This window comes from Quercus lobata, chromosome 12 (assembly GCF_001633185.2).
Source record: "Quercus lobata isolate SW786 chromosome 12, ValleyOak3.0 Primary Assembly, whole genome shotgun sequence".
NCBI lineage: Eukaryota > Viridiplantae > Streptophyta > Magnoliopsida > Fagales > Fagaceae > Quercus > Quercus lobata.
In genome coordinates, this window is record NC_044915.1 from 28,095,849 (window position 1) to 28,117,359 (window position 21,511).

The 21,511-nt window shown below is 31.5% G+C and overlaps 2 protein-coding genes and 1 long non-coding RNA gene across 3 annotated transcripts; 2 read left to right on the forward strand and 1 right to left on the reverse strand.

The window, feature by feature from the left end:
- Positions 1–637: 637 nt before the first annotated feature.
- On the reverse strand, positions 638–1,873 carry LOC115972235 (RING-H2 finger protein ATL64-like). The gene has a single exon (XM_031092446.1). The coding sequence runs from the start codon at positions 1,712–1,714 to the stop codon at positions 977–979; it is 738 nt and encodes a 245-aa protein (XP_030948306.1). The 5' UTR covers positions 1,715–1,873; the 3' UTR covers positions 638–976.
- Positions 1,874–11,221: 9,348 nt separating this feature from the next.
- Positions 11,222–11,919, forward strand: LOC115970894. Its single transcript, XR_004087175.1, has 3 exons — positions 11,222–11,293; positions 11,396–11,440; positions 11,755–11,919. It is a non-coding gene; the product is annotated as an uncharacterized LOC115970894 (long non-coding RNA).
- Positions 11,920–16,872: 4,953 nt separating this feature from the next.
- On the forward strand, positions 16,873–17,554 carry LOC115971051 (bifunctional epoxide hydrolase 2-like). The gene has a single exon (XM_031090723.1). The coding sequence runs from the start codon at positions 16,914–16,916 to the stop codon at positions 17,406–17,408; it is 495 nt and encodes a 164-aa protein (XP_030946583.1). The 5' UTR covers positions 16,873–16,913; the 3' UTR covers positions 17,409–17,554.
- The last annotated feature ends 3,957 nt before the right edge of the window (positions 17,555–21,511 follow it).

A 21,511-nucleotide genomic window follows, 5' to 3' on the forward strand; every position in this document is an offset into this window, starting at 1 on the left:
TTGCAGAGAGATGGAGTGATGGACGGGCTTGGCAGAAAAGGTGAGAAGGAGAGATAGATTAGAGAGAGAGACGAAGGAGAGGACTTATGGCCTTATGGGCATTTGGATTCAGATGGATTTGTATTAGAAAAGTGGAAAGGCTGGAAAGGCTGTGAGTCTTGGGACTTGGGAGAAGTAAATGCATGTCATAAAAGTCAAAAAGTGGGTGGGTGTTAATGGTTAGTAATGGCTGGAGGTGGGTTTTTTATCTATTTATTCATTATCTCTTTTTCATTTTCGGTGAAGCCTAGAAAGTCTTGTAGCCGTTTCTGACAATCTGTGTTAGCCTGTATGTGCCTCTTTTAAAGTTTTAACCATATTTGTGAACAACTATAGTAAGTTACTTTTAATATTTAAATGATATTTATTATATAAGTTGTGAAAAATTATTAACATTATAAAATAGAATATATTCATCATTATTTATTTATATAAATTAAAAAATTATTAATTAAATTATTTATGACGTCACTGGTTGGATCACTGGTCGGACCAAAAAATTGGTAATCAGTCTCTTTTTCGGTTCTTTCATCATACCGATTTTTAAAACTATGCAAAGCACTAATTAAGAATTCAGTTAAAGAAAATTTTTATGAAAAAAAAAAATAATATTTTGATAATTTTTTTCATTTCCCTTTGATGTCAAAACTTATTTTAATTGAATTATTAACTAATGCCCTAAGGACACCCATTAGCATTTCTTTAAATAAATACACGATAAAACTGTATTAAATTAGTATCTGTATCTACATTCCCCAGTCCCACAAGGGTAAAACCAACATCCAAGATCAAAATGAATACTTCCTCAAAAAAGATCAACATTGTATACATTTGCCACGCATGCAAAATGAACTGCCACGTGTTCCTACTATAACAGGAAACAAGTTTCCATTGCGGGTCTTAACTTGCCGATTCAGGAGATTCGGAGCATTCACACTTATATACTGCAGATCCTCTTCAAAGTTAAAACCCGATTACCCGGATTCTTCAGCCCGTGTCCACCGGGGGAACCCAAACCCATCTCATCCAACAATCTCGGCCTAGGCACCTCCACAACTATACCCACCAGCTCCAATGGCTTTCTCTGGCCACCCGAGGCCACCAAACTCACCTGCTGCGAAAAACCAGAGAAACCCATTTCAGATGCTCCCACCTGACCCGGTTCTGCACATGACCCGGAAGGTTCACCCTTCGTTTCGGCCAAAATTTCGGGTTTTGACTCCGGAATATCGGCCTGAACCGGAGCTCGACAGAGTGGGCAACTAGAGTGAGACTGGAACCACGTATCAATGCACTCAACGTGAAAAGTATGTTCACATTTGGGCAAGACTCGGCCTTGGTCATCATCTTCGAACTCGGACAAGCACACGGCACATTCTAGCGAGTCGGTTTTGGAGGAGTAGGTGAAAGTAGGGATGGCTTTGAGGATTGAAGGGTCAAGGCCGTGTTTTGAGACAGAATCATCAGCGCTGGTGTAGTTAGTAATAGTTTCTAGGAAAAGCTGGCTGGCTCTGCTGCTGCGGCGACGGCGGCGAAGGCGACGGTTGTGGTTGTTGTTGAAGTAGCAACAAGGGTAGGTATGAAAGCATATCAAGATGAATACAACAACAAAGAAAGTGATCACTGTAGCTAGCATGATCTTTCCGTTGAAAGCATAGCTTGCGTTGGCCTCCATAAGAGAGAGAGAGAGAGAGAGAGAGAGAAAGTGAGTGCGTGTGTCAGTGAGTCTGTGAGTGTTTGATGAAAGTGGATGAGTGAGAGTGAGAGACCGGAGAAGGGGTTTTTATAATGCATTTATGGTGGGGGGGTTGGGGTTTAGGAAAGGGGCGAGGAAGGTTCCTAGCATATATCTGTGTGCCGAGTAAATGGGTTTCGTTTTTGCCTTTTTTGAGCTTTGCGTTGTTTTTAGCGTCTACTCATCCTGCATTTTGCAGATTAAGTGGGTGTTGCAGACATGCGGTATATTATACTATATTTAGCATAAGTATTTCTAATCTTTTTTATTAAAAAAAAAAAAACAGATTAGCATAACCATATAAAACACATAACGATGTGGCATGCATATAAATATTATCCATAAATTTTTTTTTTTTTTTTGTATAATTGGATGATATAATGGGATATGAAGAGATTTTCAAATAGAAATATGGAGGTGTTAATTAAGTTATAAAACTCTTAAATAATTTATAGCAAAATGCTCTTCATTTTGAATGAGACTGTAATAATACACAAATGATTATCTGAAATAATTGTTATAAACATAAGCTTATATATTATTTTTGATAATCCATAAGCATATATATTAAGAAGTGTAATATATGTCTATTTTGATGTACCCCTACTTTGCTTAATTTCCAAAACCTTATCAATTAGTATAATATATTTATCTATTTTGATGTACCCCTACTCTGCTTAATTTCCAAAACCTGTGTTGAAGTACTTACTGCTGGTGAGATTATTATGCAGTACAGATCAACAGCTGTGACAACAAATGTAATTTTTTTTTTATTAATACGGATCAGCAGTTAAATCATAAAATGGTGTCCATGACTACTTTCGTAGATAGAATTGTTATTCTGTTAATAAAATTTTCCTCCTAATATTGCATCATCCTCTAATTGCAAATTAAACAATTGAGGAAGCCCTACAAGATGATAGCCAGAAAAGTAAAAAAGCAGACTATAGGCCAATTGGATATGCCATTCACTGAACCAGAAAACGTATAAAATTTCTAATCATCCCGTGGTGTCCGTAATGTTCACCAATAGGAGCCGAGGTTATGTTATGATTGGATAGATTTTTTTCTTTTCTTTTCTTCCTTTTGATGGAAATAGAATAGAATAAAATATATTTAAACTGAAAATTTTGTGTTTTTGTATCCGACCTTATCTCTTCATTTGGTTTCTCTATTACTTTAAGCTTCTGATGTGAATGTGCTATGATTCTTAATTCATTTCTAATGGAATATACGCATGATATCAACGCAAGCATCATCCAACAAATCCTGGGTAGCATTAATGACAAGAAGGTCGTGCGGAATCTTATCCCCAATTATTTCTTGTCTTCAAGTCCAAGATTATAAAATTACTTCCACAAATTTGATTCCCCTCACAATTTCCACAAGGGGAAAAATCCATTCTGAGATAAACAAATTAAGGAAAAAGTATTGTTGAAGTTGATAAGACCAAATTTAAGGACATTCAATTTGCAATTGGTAAGCAAAATGATTCATCAAGGATTTTATTGGGATTTAATATCATGGATAATATAATAAGTTTATTGCTCATGCAAAGTTAAATTTTTTGCGGATGATACATTTGAACTTTTTTTCTTTTTAAGATATATAGTTATAATATGCAACTAATCATGTAACTTGAACTTTTCCTTCTATGACCCCAAAAAATTTGACCATTAAGTTGGATACGCTTGAACATGTAGTCATGCATCTTCTAACTTTATGATATGTTATGTTAGACCTAAGAACCGGGGTATGTTCAAAAATTTACAATCTACTTAAATCCAAAGGCAAGAACCATAACTTAATGGTGCAACATGGCAGGGTATGTTTAAAATTATCACAAAATTTTCAAAGCATAATACATACCAAAAGAAAGTACAAATGCAAAGGCCAAGGTTGTTGTTTGGAAGGGAATCAAAGGATTGGAATATGGAGTAATGAAGTAAAAAATCTCACATGGCTTGTAAACTCATCAATTATGTATGAACCACCCCAAATTGTATGTATGGCCCCATTTTTTTGTACAAGAAAAGCCATTACAGAAACACTGTTACCTACCACGGATGAAGACAATAGTCCTTATGATTCTTGCTGCAATACAACCTAATGGTCAAGGTTCACTTTTTGACCATTAGGTTCTCACGGTTCATCATATTATCGACTACCGTAAAAATGGAAAATATTGAAAAATCCAATAGATATGTGAAGCCTTAAAATTTGGACGCTAGCAGACTGGGCATGGTTGATGTTACTGTTGTTAATACATGGACAATCCCTTGAGAGAATGACATGGTTATGACATATATATGTGCTGTAAAGTTTGGCTTCTCTTCATTTCTCACATCATACTTGTATGATTTTCCAAAGTAAAAAGCATTGTGCAAATTTTATTCCCTGTATCCTCTGAAATAAAGAACTAGCATTTTGCTTGTTATCATGATTAGCCTAAAGCTTGTGGTAGAAGTAGAGCACTTGCCAAATTTTTTCAACGAGTGCACTTTGAAAGTATCTATATATAATTAAAGCAATTGAATTTCAACTGTTGTTTAATTTTGCACCATGTATTCTATCTCAGTAGTTTTTTTTTTTTTTTTGATCTAGAGGAGTTAATGATGTGCAAAAGACGAAGAGTCTAATATAAATAAACTATAAAAGAAAACCCAATAAATAAAAAAAAGAAGTAAAGTCATGTGTATTAGTGTATATCCAAAAATAAAAACACTCATCTATGACTTAAAAAATTTGTATCTCTTATGTTATGTATAACTTGAATCCATGTATATATGTAATTATAATTGTTTTTAATTATACCTTGCATGCACACGGGTTATACACTAGTTCAACTAATAATTCAGGATAATGATCACGAGGCTATGAATTTTTCTTATAACATTTTGAAGAAAGTTAACCATATTGATTAATTCCAAGGTGACTCTGCATTATTATATCAGTTGGAATGTGAGATATATCAACAAATTAGACTTAGATATACCAATTATTATCCACCATATTAGCAGTTTGTAAAATTTTTTGTAAAATAATTTATATTTATAGTATCATTCATATTTTGCCTCCCATGCCCGCATATATTCTCTCTAATCCAACGTCCAATCAAAAGATTAACATGTAATATCCCATCAAATAAATAAAATTAATGAAAAGGGTAGAAAAGAATGTGTACGAAAAAAAAAATAAATAAATAAGGGAATAAGAAAATGGCAACAAGACATGAAGTCCATACTTTCACACTAGAAGATGCTTTTTTTGCCGTTCACTGATCAACTTGTTTGTTGGCGAGTGTGATTTCATTTCAGTGACATCTAATTTTGTTCAAAGGCTTTTTGTATGGAATCTTTTTGTATGGGGTCATAAATAGGTTGGGTGTATAATTACCCATTTATTTATTTATGACACGTTTATATATAAATTAATTATTAATTATACCCGTCCAACCCATTTAATTAGTAACCCATCAATTTAACCTAATATGACCCAAATAAATAAATGACTTGTTAAAAACTTTAAAAACAAAAATTCAAAAGTTCAAAAATCACTTTTCCTGTTCTTTCCTTTCATTTTCCCTTCATAAAATTCATTTCTCAGCAACCAAACAAAGCCACATAGAGAGGAAAAACAATGACTTTTTTTTTTTTTTTCTTGGCAACAAAACAGAGTCTCAAGCACACCGAAGGTCATAAAATTCCTTTCATTTCCTCTTTCCCTTCTATTCCCTCTATTTTACTCAGCAACCAAACAGACCATTAGAGAAAGAAAGAGAAAAAGTTAAAGTTGTCAACTTCAAAAAACAAAAAAAAAAACAAAAAAAGTTCAAAAATCACTTTTTCCTTCTCTTTCCTTTCATTTCTCAGCAACCAAACAAAGCATTAGAGAGAGAGAGAGAGAGAGATACAGACAGGGATGTCAGGAATGTAATCGGTGAAGTGAGGAACGTCCTCAAGAACATAACCAACTTCACCAAAGACGAAGCTGATACACTACCTCTGTGCGCTTTCTTCTCTACCTTCTTCGCTTCGTACCTCTGCTGCTTAAGCAGCTTCTTCTAAGCGTTCTTCGAGAGAGTTTGTGGCTGTGGTTGTGATTGTGAAAGGGAATTTTCGTCATTTTGCGTGGCCTCCATTGTTGCTCTAATCAATGTTGTTCTCTTTTTGCTGTGTTTGAACGTGAGTTTGTTTGGGGTTAGGGCACTAAAGTTTCTTTGGGAAATCAAATGACAAGGAAAAGAGTGGAATGGTGAACTCCGATTCCATCCCGATTCTCTCTCTAGAATTTCATTTTGTTTGGTTACTGAGAAAATCTGAGAGAAAGTGTTTGGGCTTAGAAATCTAGAGGTTAAAGTGTTTAGGAAAATGTTTGGTTACTAAGAAAATCTGAGGGAGAGTGAGACTGAGGTTTATTTAAGTTTTAAATTTTAGAAGGGTTTAGTGGGTATTAGTGGGTTTATTTAATTTTAAATTTTAGATGGGTTTAGTGGGTATTAGTGGATTTATCCATTTAGACCCATCTAATTAAATAACCAAATGGGTCCTTAAGGTGGATAATGGATGGGTTCATAGATATGGATAAAAATTGCCACCCCTACCCATGGTCAAGTGGCGGTGCCCATATGGTGCAAGTGCAACTGAACCATCTGCTATTGGAAACAGCTAAAGATACCATGGTCTAAGTTCCAAGTCCGTTGTATAACTCAATGGTGAAGATTCATTGCATTATTTTAATCCAAGTTCATTGAATTTGGAATCCTTACCAGACTTACTCATGATGTAGCTCTAGTCCTTAACTCTTACTTATGCTACCATAACCTTCAAGCATTGATCAGGGTTAGCTTAAATATTATATATACCATTCAATAAGTTCATGATAACACAAATCACAATATGAAAACTAGAGGGATTAAATGTACATGTACAACTTTGACTACTACAATAATTATGTTGCATAATGCATTACCATAACTTGTAATGAATCATAAGGTTACTTTATGGTTAGTCTAGTTTAGTTTCTATATGTTTATGAATAGGTTTATTATGACCAGATATTTTTTTTTTTATCAGATATTATGACCAGATTTTCATATAGTAAAAATGCAACATTTTAAGGTTTTCTGATATTGATGTAGACCGTTATACAGAATAACATTAATATTTGTTTTCACTCTCTATTTCTCTCTATCATTTACTCAATCCATAATTCAAATAATAAAGATGTAGTCCATAATTCAAATAATAAAGATGTAGTCCTTTGGGAGAGGGAGTTTAACCCAATAACTAAAGGATTAAATTCACTCCATTTAAACTTTTAGGATACATAGTAATTCAACTGAAGCTAATCAAATATAATTTGGGTTTTTCCCCCCCTTTTTTGGGGGTTTTCAAATATCATTTGGAAAGGAGATTAAGGTGCATGGTCATATGAATGCGTAACTTGCTTGCTGTATGCATTCTAGGAAACATTCAACCATGTTTTGGCTTGTACCCAAGACAAAACATGGTTGAATATTTCCTCATTTCCATTCTTTGTATACGCTTTTTAACCACTTTTCTTTGCTAAATGTCCGTTAAGTATTAGTTTATTAAATTTTTTACTTTTATTTTTGTTGAAAATGAACTGAAGTATAGTTCTACCTAAAAATATTAAGACTTATTAAAGATTATGTATTAACAAAACTAGCTTGTAACCACATGCATATACATGGATATACTTAAAGATATACAATAAGATGTTTAATACAATTCCTATATATATAATTTAAATACTATTGATAGTCATTTTTATATTTTGTTAGCTCTTTAAAAAATTTTGTAAGGATATTATTAGATATAAAATGTAAATTGTCTTTTTTATTTTTTATTTTTTTAATTACTGTGAAGCACTTTTTTTTGGTACGATTCATTCTAGACTCTTTAATTTTTGTACTTAATAACTCATTTAAAAGAATATTTATGAATATTTCACACATATATACACTTAGATTAGGCTAGAGTAGAAATTCTATTTTGTAAAAAAAAAAAAAAAAAAAAAAAAAAAAAAAAAAAAAAAACTCTTTAAGAATAAATAATATAGGACAAATGACATAAAATTGAAACTCTAATTTTGAATTTTAATTTGAGTTTCTCTCAGTTTCACCTATTATATATATATATATATATTAACTATATAAAAAGAGGCATTGCCTCTACAGTGCCATTTTGGTTTATTGAGCCACTTTGTCTTTTTTTTTTTTTTTTTTTTTTTTTTTTTTTTTTTTAAGTTTTGAACAGTAGCTATAGAGTACCAAGCAGCATTGTAGCTATAGTAGCTACAATTTTTTTATTTATTTAATTTTTAGTCTTCCGTTTGTACCTTTTTTTTTTCTTGTATATATTATTATACTGGCACAATAAATTTCACAATATTTTCATAATTATTGAGGTGTCAATTTCTTATAAGTCAATATAAAATAATAAAATATAAACTGTGACCCACTACAACTGAAAATAAATGTTTTATGAAAATGTTGTGACACTTGTTAGATGAATGTGTAAAAGCTACGTACTTTTGGTTTTTTCAACATGTACTGTTTTTGTTTTTTTTTTTGTTTTTTTTTTCTACTAACTATATAAAAGGAGGCAATGCCTCTATAGTGTCCCTTTTGGTGTAGTGAGCAAATTTTTTTTTCTCCCAAGTTTTGAACAATTACTACAATGCCACTTTGGTTTGTTCAAGTGGCACTGTAGCTACAATAGCTACATCATATTTTTTTTTTTTAGTCTTCCATTTGTACTTTTTTTTTCTTTTAAATATTTATAAGAATCTGCGTATATATTGTTATACTGACACAACAAATTTCACAATATTTTCACAATTATTGAGGTGTCAATTTCTTATAAGTCAAAATAAAATAATAAAATATGAAATTGTGACCAACTACAACTGAAAATAAATATTTTTTAAAAATGTTGTGACACTTGTTGGGTGAATGTGTAAAAACTACAGTATTTTTAGTTTGTTCAATATATATTATTCATCGCTTTTAAAATTTTTTTTTTTCAGTCATCAATTTGTGCTTTTTTTTTTTTTTTTTTTTTTTCTATATATAAAAAGAGCGAATAGGCTCATAAATAGTGTTATGAACAGTATTGTTGGTTTAGTGACTTGCATTTTTCCTCTTTCTTTTTTTTCCTTCAAGTTCACCAACTTGGTTTGAGCTTGTTTTTTTTTTTTCTTTTAAAGGATCTTTATATGTTTACTTTTTACTTGTAATGTAAGCTTACATTATATACACACAAAAAGTAGCAAATATTATATACATTTACAAAAAAAAAAAATTGTACAAATTTTGCAAATTTGTACAACATTTACCAATTTTTATGTGTTTACCATATAAATTTACATTGTAAGTGCAATGTATATTTCTATATATATATATATATATATAAAGAGTGAATGGAAAAAGTTACAGTAATTTCGCTATAGTAGTTTTGGTTTTTTTAACTTTCACTGTTTTGCTGGCCTTTTTTTTTTTTTTTTTTTTTTTTTTTTTTTTTTTGTGAATGCATAAAGTTGTAGCATATTTGCTATATTATTTTTGGTTTGTCCACAATAATTTTCACAACACTTTTATAACAAATCAAATATGGTAAATTGTTATTAGTTCTAATATAAACTTACTAATGAAACTACTTTTTTGCCCACCAATAACAACTTGTAGTAACCTACTACTTATAATTTGTTGTGAAAATGTCATGGACATAACATTTTTTTGTGTGAAAAATGTTAAAACATCTTGATGTTGTCACAATATTTTCAAAACTACTGAGCTGTCAATTCTTTACAAGTTAAAATAAAATATAACAAAATTATAAAGGTATTATGAAAATATTGCATCATTCTATTGTGTTTTTAGAAATTTTTTGTTGGTTTAATCAACTTTGTTGAGCCAAAATTCACTATTCCATATACAATTTTCTTGGGTTGACTTTTTGTATAATTTTTTTTTACACACTATTTTAAGTAAAAACACATAGTTTTGCACACAAAAACAAAAACAAAAATTTAAGAAAAAAACATTTTTCATCCTTTATGTTTGGGGTAGTTTACAATTCTTCCTTAAACTTTAAAATCAAGCAATTTTTCCCTTAATATTTTGGAAAAGAGCAAATATGTCATATTGTTATTCTCTCAGTTAAATCCTAATGAAAACTTATGATTCTTAAAATATTTTATTGTATAATGTCTAAATTACTCTTGCTAAATTTTAACATTCTAAAAATTTTCTTTACGTATTTTGAGTTTTAAATGATAAAAATTCTTATAAAGTTAAAATGATGATATTCGATGACACAAGCCTTTTGTTATCTTTTTTTTTTTTTTTAATCTCTTTGCAAAACTTAGTTATTTATTGTTGGAAGATAATGATATTCTTTATCATTCTTAGAAGTTTTTAGAGAATAGATATATTGTCGTTAGCAAGTAGGTACTAAAAAACTATTATAGTTAAATAAATATTTATATGTTAAATAGCTACCCTAACTTTGTAGTTGATCAAAATTCTTAAACGAATGAGATTAACTTTTTACGACATAATTATCAAAATTCTTAAAATTAATATATCTTTTAATTAATGTAAATCTCCATATATTTTAAAAACCAAATGATTCATATCTTTATTTTGTAATACAAATAAAATCTAGAATTGATCTTAATTACTACAGTACTTTTTTTCTATGGTAAGCACATGCCTTACACATGCTGCCCTAACTAGTATATATATAAAAGTTAAAAAGCTAAATGAAAATCCCTCAACTTTGTAATTCGTATGCCTGCATTGCATGTTATTTCCAATCGAAAATTTCTTTTTGGGCCGCATCTGTAATGAAAATTGAGAGCCTGGGCTCTTCTTAAAGGTAGCTATGGAGCACTGGCCGAGTTAATAGGCTCTGTCTGGTCCAACTATTGAGCTCGTCTAACCATGCTGGACTGGGTTCAGGCCTACACTTTCAATAGCCACAACATATGAGTGTAACATAGCCTCTTCCGGTCAAGCTGGGCCTAACAGGGCTTGAAATTGAACAAGAAGGCTGGTAAATCTGGAACCAACAACATAAGGGGCCAGACCCCCATTTAGATCACTAAGCAACTGTCCAATTGTATCGGATCCACTCTAAATAATGTGCAACTTAATCTATATATATATATAAAACCAAAGCTTTTGAAGCTCCCACAATTTTTCACGTCAGCATAGTTTAAAAAAAAAAAAAAAACATAAACCCAAAAAAAAAACTTTTCAAAAACCAAAAAAAAAAAAAAACCTAAACGCAAGACGGCAAGAGCTCTTCTAAAACCCGAACGCCGCTGCCTTGGAACATAACCCTGAAGCTTTTGCAAGGGTGGTATGTATTATCTATTTAACTCAATAGTATCAAAAAGTTGACAATACTTCTAGATTATTTGCAGAAAGGAATTGGTGAAAATTGGGCCGCTGCCTTGGAACATAACCCTGAAGCTTTTGCAAGGGTGGTATGTATTATCTATTTATCTTCAACCCGGCTATCACTATTACATACATAAATATATATTTGTTTTTGTATTGATTTTAAAGTTTCTTATGCAACTCTTCAGGTTATGTTGTATGTGGACATGGAGGTTAATGGTTTCCCATTAAAGGTAACAACTAGATGGTGAAAAATATCTTAGGAATAACTTATTCAGTTCAGCGTAATATGAAATTACTGAAGGGCTTATAGGGTTTCTTGTGTCACTTTTGTGATCCTATGTAAAACATCTTACACACCGGGACTGCCCTGGTTTAAAAACACATTTCAATGAGATTTGTGCAGGCATATGATATGCAACCAGATTAATATCCCCATCATGTTGAATTATGCATCCCTCTTTATATTTTATTGTTAGTTCTAGCCCCTGCTGATTGAGAACTAATCACATACACAGTCTGCCAACTAATTTTCACCATGTTTCAGGCATTTGTTGACAGTGGAGCCCAATCAACAATAATATCAAAAAGTTGTGCTGAGCGTTGTGGGTATGTACTGTTTTATATCTGATTGCCTGTTGTTTAATTCAGTCGGTGGTAATATCATTTTTCATTTTACTTGCTATTTGACATGGTTTAATAACTTAGAATATCAAAACCCGTAGATATGGGTATTACACTATTTATAAGTATTGGGGAGCAATTACATATGTGCACCCATACATAATTACCTTTATAGTCTCATGAAACATATGCGGCTTTGAGAAAGTTGATTGTGGATTGCACCAGGGATTGGGAATTGGTAGCCACCTCATGAATGTTAATGTTGATTATAATTTCTCTGTACTGATACTAATGTTGGGTTTCTCCCAATTATGAATATTCATTGGTTAGAAAAGTAAGTGAACATGAGTAAAAATCCAAGGGTTTGCTGGTGATTAGATTAGATGAGCTTTAACATGTGATTTTAATTAAACCGCAAACACATTCCTATACATACTATCAATTCGGTTCTTTTTTCTTGGGATCTTTATTGAAATTTCTTATATGTGTGTAATCCAAGTAATAGGGTGGTATATGTATATGCTAAATTGCTAAATTTCTTCTAAACACACAACAAATATATTGTTGCTGTTTTAAATCTTCTTTTATGGGACAGAGTTTTAATATCATTGAACAATTTCTTATTCTATGACATAGTTGATGTTAAGCTCCTTTGGAAAGTAAAAAATCAAAATTTGATGATTTTAGATGCATTCATTCATCTTATGCATTTAATTGTAGGAAAAGGAAACCGGGTAGCTGATTATTTCAAGAAACAACAAAGGATCGTTAAAGGTTGTTTGGGTATGCTCTCTTCTAAACACACAGCAAATATATGGTTGCTGTTTTAAATCAATATTCTATTTTTTATAGTTTGATTGAAGGAACATGAGAGAGTTTGAATGTTAATGTTGATTATAATTTCTCTATGCTGATTCTGATGTTGGGTTTCTCCCAATTATGAATATTCATTGGTTAGAAAAGTAAGTGAACATGAGCAGAAACACATTTGGCATATATCACTAAATCAGTTATATCAGTTTTGCAAATGGAGGCTCTTCATCCATTTAATGTAGTGCACAGTAGCTCAAAAAGCAATTTATAAATTGTTGATCTCAATTTATTTCATTTTAGGTTCTTTACACACAACTGAAAAGCTATTAATGTTTTTTTGCAGAAAAAATATAGCTTCATGGTTTATGTTTTGACTGTTTTAAGTTCAAACTTAGAATAGTTTAGATTTCTTAGGTTTCTTTTTGGATTTTTAAGTGTGGATTGCAAATTCTTTTTAGTTTGATTGCTTTATGGTAATTACCTCTTACTAAAACACTTCTCTCTAATAAAGAATAAGATATTAGGGGTGAGAAGCATAAGAGTGTTTAAATTGATTGGGAGACCATATGCAATTAAGAGCATGATTTATATCAATAGACTACCTATTTAGATAATCTTAATTTTTTGGTGAGTTTTTTAATTCTTTGTAATTCATGTTGACAAGGACACTGATTTTGGGTTTTTGCTCATTTAATTGGATGTCTAATACCATCCTATCTTAGCAGCTTTATTCATGAGAAAGTCAGGAAAATTGTTGGAACTACCTTGCTTGAGATGGTTTTGTAAAAATTATAGGGAAATTGAATCTGAATTTTCAATTTTTAGTGAGTTTAAATCTGAATCAACATAAAATATGTGTTTTACATCTAAAATATGCACTTTTTTACAACTAAAATCTGCTCTGCACTGCACTGTTTCACAAAAATCTACACTGGACTGTTTCATTAAAATCTGCACTACACTGCACTGTTTCAAACTTTCTACACTGCAATATTTCTCTTCTATTAATGTTTCTTGAACATTGGTTGAAAATTGGATTTTTACTATTTTGCAGGCAGGGATTTGGCATTTTGTTACCTGAGTTATTTGGTAATACAACTACAAGACGAGGACAGTCAGGGATTTACCAGTCTTTCCTTTATTTTGTACTGTTTATTGCATATTTATTGGTAATATGTTTCTAGAAAGAATTTGAAATTGGAATATGGTCGCATATTCATTTTTTGATAAGCCAATACATGCACTTATATTATATGAATTTACACTGTAACATTGGAAAATTTGAACAGAGGAAATGAACTAAAGCTTACATTTTGGGATTCAGTTGCAAATCAAGTTGAGGAGAGCTTCTTTACTGAAAATCCAGGCCCTTTTATCATAATAGCTACATGCTTGACTGTCAAGACTTTTAAAGTCAAGTCCATTTCTCTTTTCTATTTCTCTTTATAAGTAATTATGCACCCAATTCTTGAAGACAAAAACCATCTTCTGAACTACATTAGAAATGATCCAATTGTTTGAAATACAAAGTATTTTGGCTGAATTATTATGTAAGCATCCAATTAAGTTGTATAACTAGCTGGAAACTCAGATTTAGTTTGTTATTTTCTATTTGATTATTGAATGCCCTATAGATTTTATAATTTTGAATTATGGATATAATTTTTATTTATTTTTAGTTTTAAAAATTGGTAGCATTCCCGTGCATCGCACGGGTTAGCGACTAGTTACTATTATTTGCAAGGTTTTCAAATCCAGACCGTTCATTGAACTGTAAAAGAAAAAATTCAAAGTTTTTGTTTTTGAGGTTGAACCGAGATCGAACCGGGATCGAATCATGATGACGTCATAATTAATTTAATAATTATTTTAAATATATATAAAAACATTAAATTAATAAAAAAATAAAAAAATTAACTAAAATAATCTAATTCATTTAGAAAATTAATATTACTTTTAATATTAATCTAATACAAGAATTTATTGTACAAATATTATAAAAATATCATTACGTTAATTTCTAATCTAAAATATCTACGTCTATAATATTTTTACAATAAATTATAAGTTAGTTCAAATTTAAATGTATCATTGAAATTACTTTTTTATTTCAACAATAACAATTAATAACAATTCACTATTTAAAATTTATTGTAAAAATATAATAGACATAATCTTCCTATTTCTAACCCAATACAAATTTAAAATCTTTTTCTTTTTATTCCCTCCATTCACCTGCCACTCCATAGCAAGACATCAATTTGGATACCCTCCATTCACCTGCCACTCCACAGCAGCATCACGTTTGGATAGGACATCAACTTCACCTTTTATTTATTTATTTATTTTATTTCCCCAAGGCTTCCATTTCCCAAGGTTTGATCTACGCCACACCTTTAACTTAGTTGACGATTCCATTTGTTCATCCCACAGGACGCAAGGACAGGCAAAATCTAAAAAAAAATTGAAATGGCATTCTGGTCCTGAGAGAGAGAGAGAGAGAGCAGATGTACATGTACAGGCCAGGGTGAGAGGGGAGTGAGTGATATTTTTGGTTGAGATAGTACACACAGCTCAGCAAGAAGAGAGCAACACCAGCCTGTCCTTTCTTTCTCTTTCTCTCTCTCTATGAGAATAGAGATGAGGCTTTGTCCAGTACTCTATTCCTCTACCCAGGCCCAGTACTTTTCTTATTCCCACTATTCTTTTTTCTCTTCTTCCAAACCCAAGCTCTTCTTCAAAAAACCCCGTTGGCCTCGCATGGACTCCAACCCAATTTGGTTAGAAAGAAACTTAGAATAAAAATCTTGATACTGTGCACGAAAAGTGCTTTTGACCGCAAAGGAAAAGAGACAAATTTGCAAGAGAAAATAGAGAAGGAGACAAATCACCTATAGCCAGGAGTTATTTTGGTTTTATATTGAATAAAAGTTTCATTCAATCAAAAAGATATTAGTATTAATTCAGCAAAAAAAAGAAGAAGATATTAGTATTACAGTAGGTACGACAGAAAATTCAGTAACTAGTCAACACTCAAAACAAAAAGCAAAATACAAAAGGCTAATAAAAAAAAAAAACTAAAAACAGCACGTGGGCAAAATTTTATGAATACTCTGAATCTAAATTTATTAGGATCAATTAATTCCATGTGGGCGTTTAAGATTTTTAGAACATCCTACTAATTTTTTTATCACATACGGAACCTTATCTCTATCTTAAACCCATAATCTCTCCTAGTCTGAAAGAATATTTATTCAACACATTTTTTATAAGTGAAAATTTATAAGTTTTTTTTTTAGAATTTTTTTTTATTAATCTAACCATTTAAAACAATTGCTAATAAACTATAATAATAAAGTACAAATACAACTTTTATAAGAAATATAAAAAGACTTTAACAATATTTATTATTTTATTATTTTTTTAATAAAATATTTTTAAAAATAATTTTTAAATCAATACTTTAAGGATATTGGTTAATATTTTTCTTTTAAAAATATAATAATGTGATATTACTATACTATTTATTTTCACACACTAATTAAATTCCATCACTTGTGTAAAATTAGGAAATATCAAATCTCACATATTACATGAAATATCAAATCCGTGCTATATAGCCTATATTCTAAAAGCAATGAAATTTTTTTTATATATAATAAAAGTAGGTAAAGATCAACTCATCTACGAGTCGGCTACGACCAAACAGCCAATCCCATGATAGCAAAGTACAATAATATTTCTGTTCTGTCGCCAACCTTGAAACACAACGATTGGGCTTCGACTTGAGAGCCAGAAAAATCAAATCCCACAAATACTTACACTATGAGGGCGTTTGGGCTGGGCATTTTGTGCGTCTGCGTTTCACGTTTTCTCTTTTTTTTTTTTTTTTTTTTTTGCCTGTATTTATTGACTTTTGGGAGACAAATTTTACTGTTATGAATAGTAAATTCACTGTTTATGTACTGTACTGAAGCTGTTCATGCATTAAAAAATATTAAAAATGGGTCCTACGGTACTATTTACACATTTAAAAATTATTTTGCTACAGTGTTTTCAGTTTTCAGTTTTCAGTTTCAGCAACAATAAGCTCAATCCAAACGGACCCTATATATTTATAGCTCCACAAATATATACTATCTATCTATTATTATCGTTCATAAAAAAAAAAAAAAAAAAAAAAAAAAAAAAATCTATCTATTATTATCAAAAACCTATTAATACATATAGTAGTCAACAAGAAGCTAGAGAGAGAGAGAGATATCAAAGATGGAGAAGATAGAGCACACAATAGTGCCCACCAATGGCATCAACATGCACATAGCTTCAATAGGGACAGGTCCAGTGGTTCTCTTCCTCCATGGCTTCCCCGAGCTCTGGTACTCATGGCGCCACCAGCTTCTCTCCCTCTCTTCCCTTGGCTACCGTTGCATCGCCCCTGACCTCCGTGGCTTCGGTGACACTGACGTGCCGCCCTCCGCCGCCTCCTACACCGCGCTCCACATCGTCGGTGACCTTGTTGGCCTACTTGACTATCTGGGTATTGACCAGGTTTTCTTAGTTGGCCATGACTGGGGGGCTGTGATGGCCTGGTATTTTTGTCTGCTCAAGCCTGACAGGGTCAAGGCCTTGGTCAACATGAGCTTGGCGTATCGTCCTAGGAACCCAATAAGAAAGCCTTTGGAGAGTTTCAAAGCTTTGTTTGGAGATGATTACTATGTCTGCAGGTTTCAGGTGATTCAACATTTCCGTTTCATTTTGTGATTAGTTTGGGTAATTGGGTTTGTTATTTCTTTCCTTTTTCTTGTGAAATTTGTTTGCTTTTGTATGATACAACTTGGGTCGAGGAGTAATTGCCTTTGTGAACGAGTTATGATTGTTTTTCTCTTGTACATTAGCTATAGCCATAGGTAACTTTTCTGCTTAATATAGAAGCATAAACAATGATAAAATAGTTGATAAAGAAGGTAATAACAAAATAGATATAGTCAAAAATAGATTAAAACAGGGTATGGAATATAAAACTGAAACAAATAAAATCTTACTTGAAAATACTTCTGTCTTTGATTATACTTGAAAACAAACTGTCTTTCTTACAAGCTTTGAAAATAAGAGCTGTCTGAAGAGTTACAAGATTACAAAGTAAAATCTGTAAAGGGTTACAAGATTGTCTGTCTGGAAAGGTAAGGCTACAAGATTACAAAAGAAAATAAAGTACAAAAGTCTTTCAAAGGGAGAGTACAAAAGTCTTTCGGGGAAAGGGAAAAGGAAAGCTAAAAGTCTTTCTGAGGATTGGACCTTGGAATTGAACCTAAAATTTGGACCTAAGTTTTGGACCTCAGAACTGGACTTGAAATTTTGGACCTTGGAAATGGACCTGTCCCTTGTCTTCGAAGTCTGTTTATTTATAGATAAAGTGAACCATGGTAAGTCTTCAAAAGTATCCTGAGTTAAGTAGAGTGAACTTAAGTTAATCTGTCTGTAGAATCTTGAACAGTAAAAGTCTATCTGTCGGTATCTGTCGGTAGAATCTTGAACAGTAAAAGTCTTTCTGTCGGTATCTGTCAGTAGAATCTTGAACAGTAAAAGTCTATCTGTCGGTATCTGTCGGTAGAATCTTGAACAGTAAAAGTCTATCTGGCAGTCTGTCCAGGTACGCATGCTGGTGAACAGTATCTTTTCTGAATTATTAGAACATTGTAAGAAAGAAATATTTGAAAGACAGAATAGTGAAGATGTAGAGAAAGTGATAAAGACAAATGATAGAAGAAGAATTGAAAGACATAAACATGAAGGTGTTATACGTAGAAAGCTAGAAAAAGAAATAGTGATAGATGATAGTTTTAGAAATAATGATGATAGTTTGAAAGAATTGCATGAAAAACAAAATAGGAAAGATGTAGGGAAAGTAAAGGACATGCAAAAACCAAAAACAAATAGTAGTGAAGAATCCCTACGTAGGAAGATAGAAATAGAGGAAAAGATGAAACATGAAAGACAAAAAGAAAAAGTCAACAATGGTGGAAAAAATAATTATGGTAATTTAAAAGAAAATAATGATAGTGTAGTAAAAGTGGAAGTAGACAAAAAGTGTAATGGTTTAAAAGAAATGGTAGATGAAAGACTAAAATTAATTGAAAGATCTATAATAGAAACCCAAAATGACAGTTTGACAGAATTAACTGAAAAAATGAAAATTTTAAATACACCCTTACAGATAGACAGAAATAGATATATAACAGTTCTAAATACAACTAAGTCTTCAGATAATGAAAAAATTGACAGACATGTTAGTAATAATACTATTTGTCATAAATCTAAAAAACATGGACACCAAGTTACGGATTATAGAAAGAAAGAAAAGATGAAAATGAAAATAAAACAAGTAAATCTACAAGACTTAATGACAGAAGCAAAAATGGTAAAAGAGGAAATTAAAGAGATTAAGGAAGAAAACTCCACAGACATAAATGAGCGAAATATTGCAGAATTAATTAACTTAAAAGAATTTTCTAATCCCCCAGACAGAAAATTTGATGATAATAACAATAGACAGAATTTCTTAAGTTTAATTGACAGAGTAATTTTCCAAAAATGGCATACAGAAATTACCTTGGTAATTAATAAAGAGTTTTCTTTGACAAAAATTGCTTTAATAGATTCAGGTGCTGACATGAACTGCATACAAGAAGGATTAATACCTTTAAAGTATTATGAAAAATCATCTGAAAGACTAGCTCAAGCTAATGGAGAAAAATTAATAATTAATTATAAAATACCTAGTGTTCACATATGTAATGATGGAGTTTGCTTTGAAACAGTTTTTGTTTTAATTAAAGACCTTTCTTCTAAAATCATTCTAGGAAACCCCTTTATGACTTTACTTTACCCCTTTTTAACGACAGAAGAAGGTATTAAAACTAATGTCCTAGGGAAAGATATACTTTTTAAATTTATCTTGCCACCAATTCCAAAAGATATTTATTCACTTAATAACATAGTAAAGGAAATTGATAGAGAAAGAATTGACAGAAGGAATAGGCATTTGGAATCTTTAAAGACAGAAATAAAATACAAAAGAATAACTGATCAATTAACTGACCCTATACTAAATAATAAAATAAATTTATTTAGACAACAGATTGAGACAGAGATTTGTTCTAGTCTACCCACTGCCTTTTGGCACAGGCATCGACATATAGTACAGTTACCTTATGAGAAAGATTTTAATGAAAGACAGATACCTACTAAAGCTAGGCCAATACAAATGAATAATGAATTATTAGAACATTGTAAGAAAGAAATTGAAGATCTCTTAACTAAAGGATTAATCAGAAAGAGCAAGTCTCCTTGGAGTTGTGCTGCTTTTTATGTTAATAAACAGGCAGAATTGGAGCGAGGAGTTCCAAGATTAGTCATAAACTATAAACCTTTAAATAAAGCATTACAATGGATAAGATATCCTATTCCCAATAAGAAAGATCTTCTTGACAGACTTCATGAAGCAACCATATTTTCTAAATTTGACATGAAAAGTGGATTTTGGCAGATACAGATAGATGAGACAGATAGATATAAAACTGCTTTTACAGTTTCTTTTGGTCATTATGAATGGAATGTTATGCCTTTTGGTTTGAAGAATGCACCCAGTGAATTTCAAAATATAATGAATGACATATTTACACCTTTCACAGACTTTTCCATTGTTTATATAGATGATGTTCTAATCTTTTCTAAAACAATAGATGACCATTGGAAACACTTGAATATATTTGTTAGAGTAATCAAACAAAATGGTTTAGTTGTTTCAGCCTCTAAAATAAGTCTTTTTCAAGATAAAATTCGATTTTTAGGCCATAATATTTATAAGGGAACTTTAAGCCCTATTGACAGAGCTATTCAATTTGCAGATAAATTCCCAGATGAGATAAAAGATAAAAATCAATTACAGAGATTTCTTGGCAGTTTAAATTATGTTTCAGATTATTTTCAAGGATTAAGAAAAATATGCAGACCCTTGTATAAAAGATTAGAAAAGAATCCTCCACCTTGGACAGACAGACATACTATGATAGTCAGACAGATTAAAAAATATGTTAAGCAACTTCCTTGTATTGTTATTCCCTCTCCTAATACTTTTAAAATTGTTGAGACAGATGCTTCTGACATAGGTTATGGTGGAATCCTAAAACAGGTAGCAACAAATGATGCTAAAGAACAAATTGTTAGATTTCATTCTGGCTCTTGGTCAGCTACCCAGCAGAATTACAGCACTACTAAGAAAGAAATTTTATCTATCATACTATGTATTTCAAAATTCCAAAATGATCTTTTTAATCAAAAGTTTTTAATCAGAGTTGATTGTAAAAGTGCTAAAGAAGTTTTACAGAAAGATGTTCAAAATCTTGTTTCCAAACAGAGTTTTGCTCGATGGCAGGCTATTTTAAGTGTTTTTGACTTTGACATTGAATATATTAAAGGAGAAACTAATTCAATTCCTGATTTTTTAACCCGTGAATTTCTATAGGGAAGATGAGCTCCCCTGCAGATAAGAGCAAATCCCCAAAACCCAGAACCAGACAGTCTTATGCTGCTCCCCCAATTCCTCCTCCCCCTAGCAGATTCCTCCCTTGCCCCTCTTTCACTTCACCCACTTTCTCTTCAAATAAATCTCTAGACAGATCCCCATTAATCTGTAGCCCAAACCCTTTCCAACCACTCTCCCCCAGCCCGAATCCAACATCCAAACAGACTTATGCCATACCCTCAACCTCCTCAACCCCTCCTTTAAAGAAACCATTTAATGTAGTTGCATCTTCTTTTCCTCCTTTGGCCTCTCCTTCCAACCAACCAAAATACAGATCCTC

What these genes read in the sequence shown, in the direction of transcription:
- LOC115972235 (XM_031092446.1), bottom strand. Translation starts at nt 1,714, where the DNA reads ATGGAGGCCAACGCAAGCTATGCTTTCAACGGAAAGATCATGCTAGCT.
- LOC115971051 (XM_031090723.1), top strand. Translation starts at nt 16,914, where the DNA reads ATGGAGAAGATAGAGCACACAATAGTGCCCACCAATGGCATCAACATG.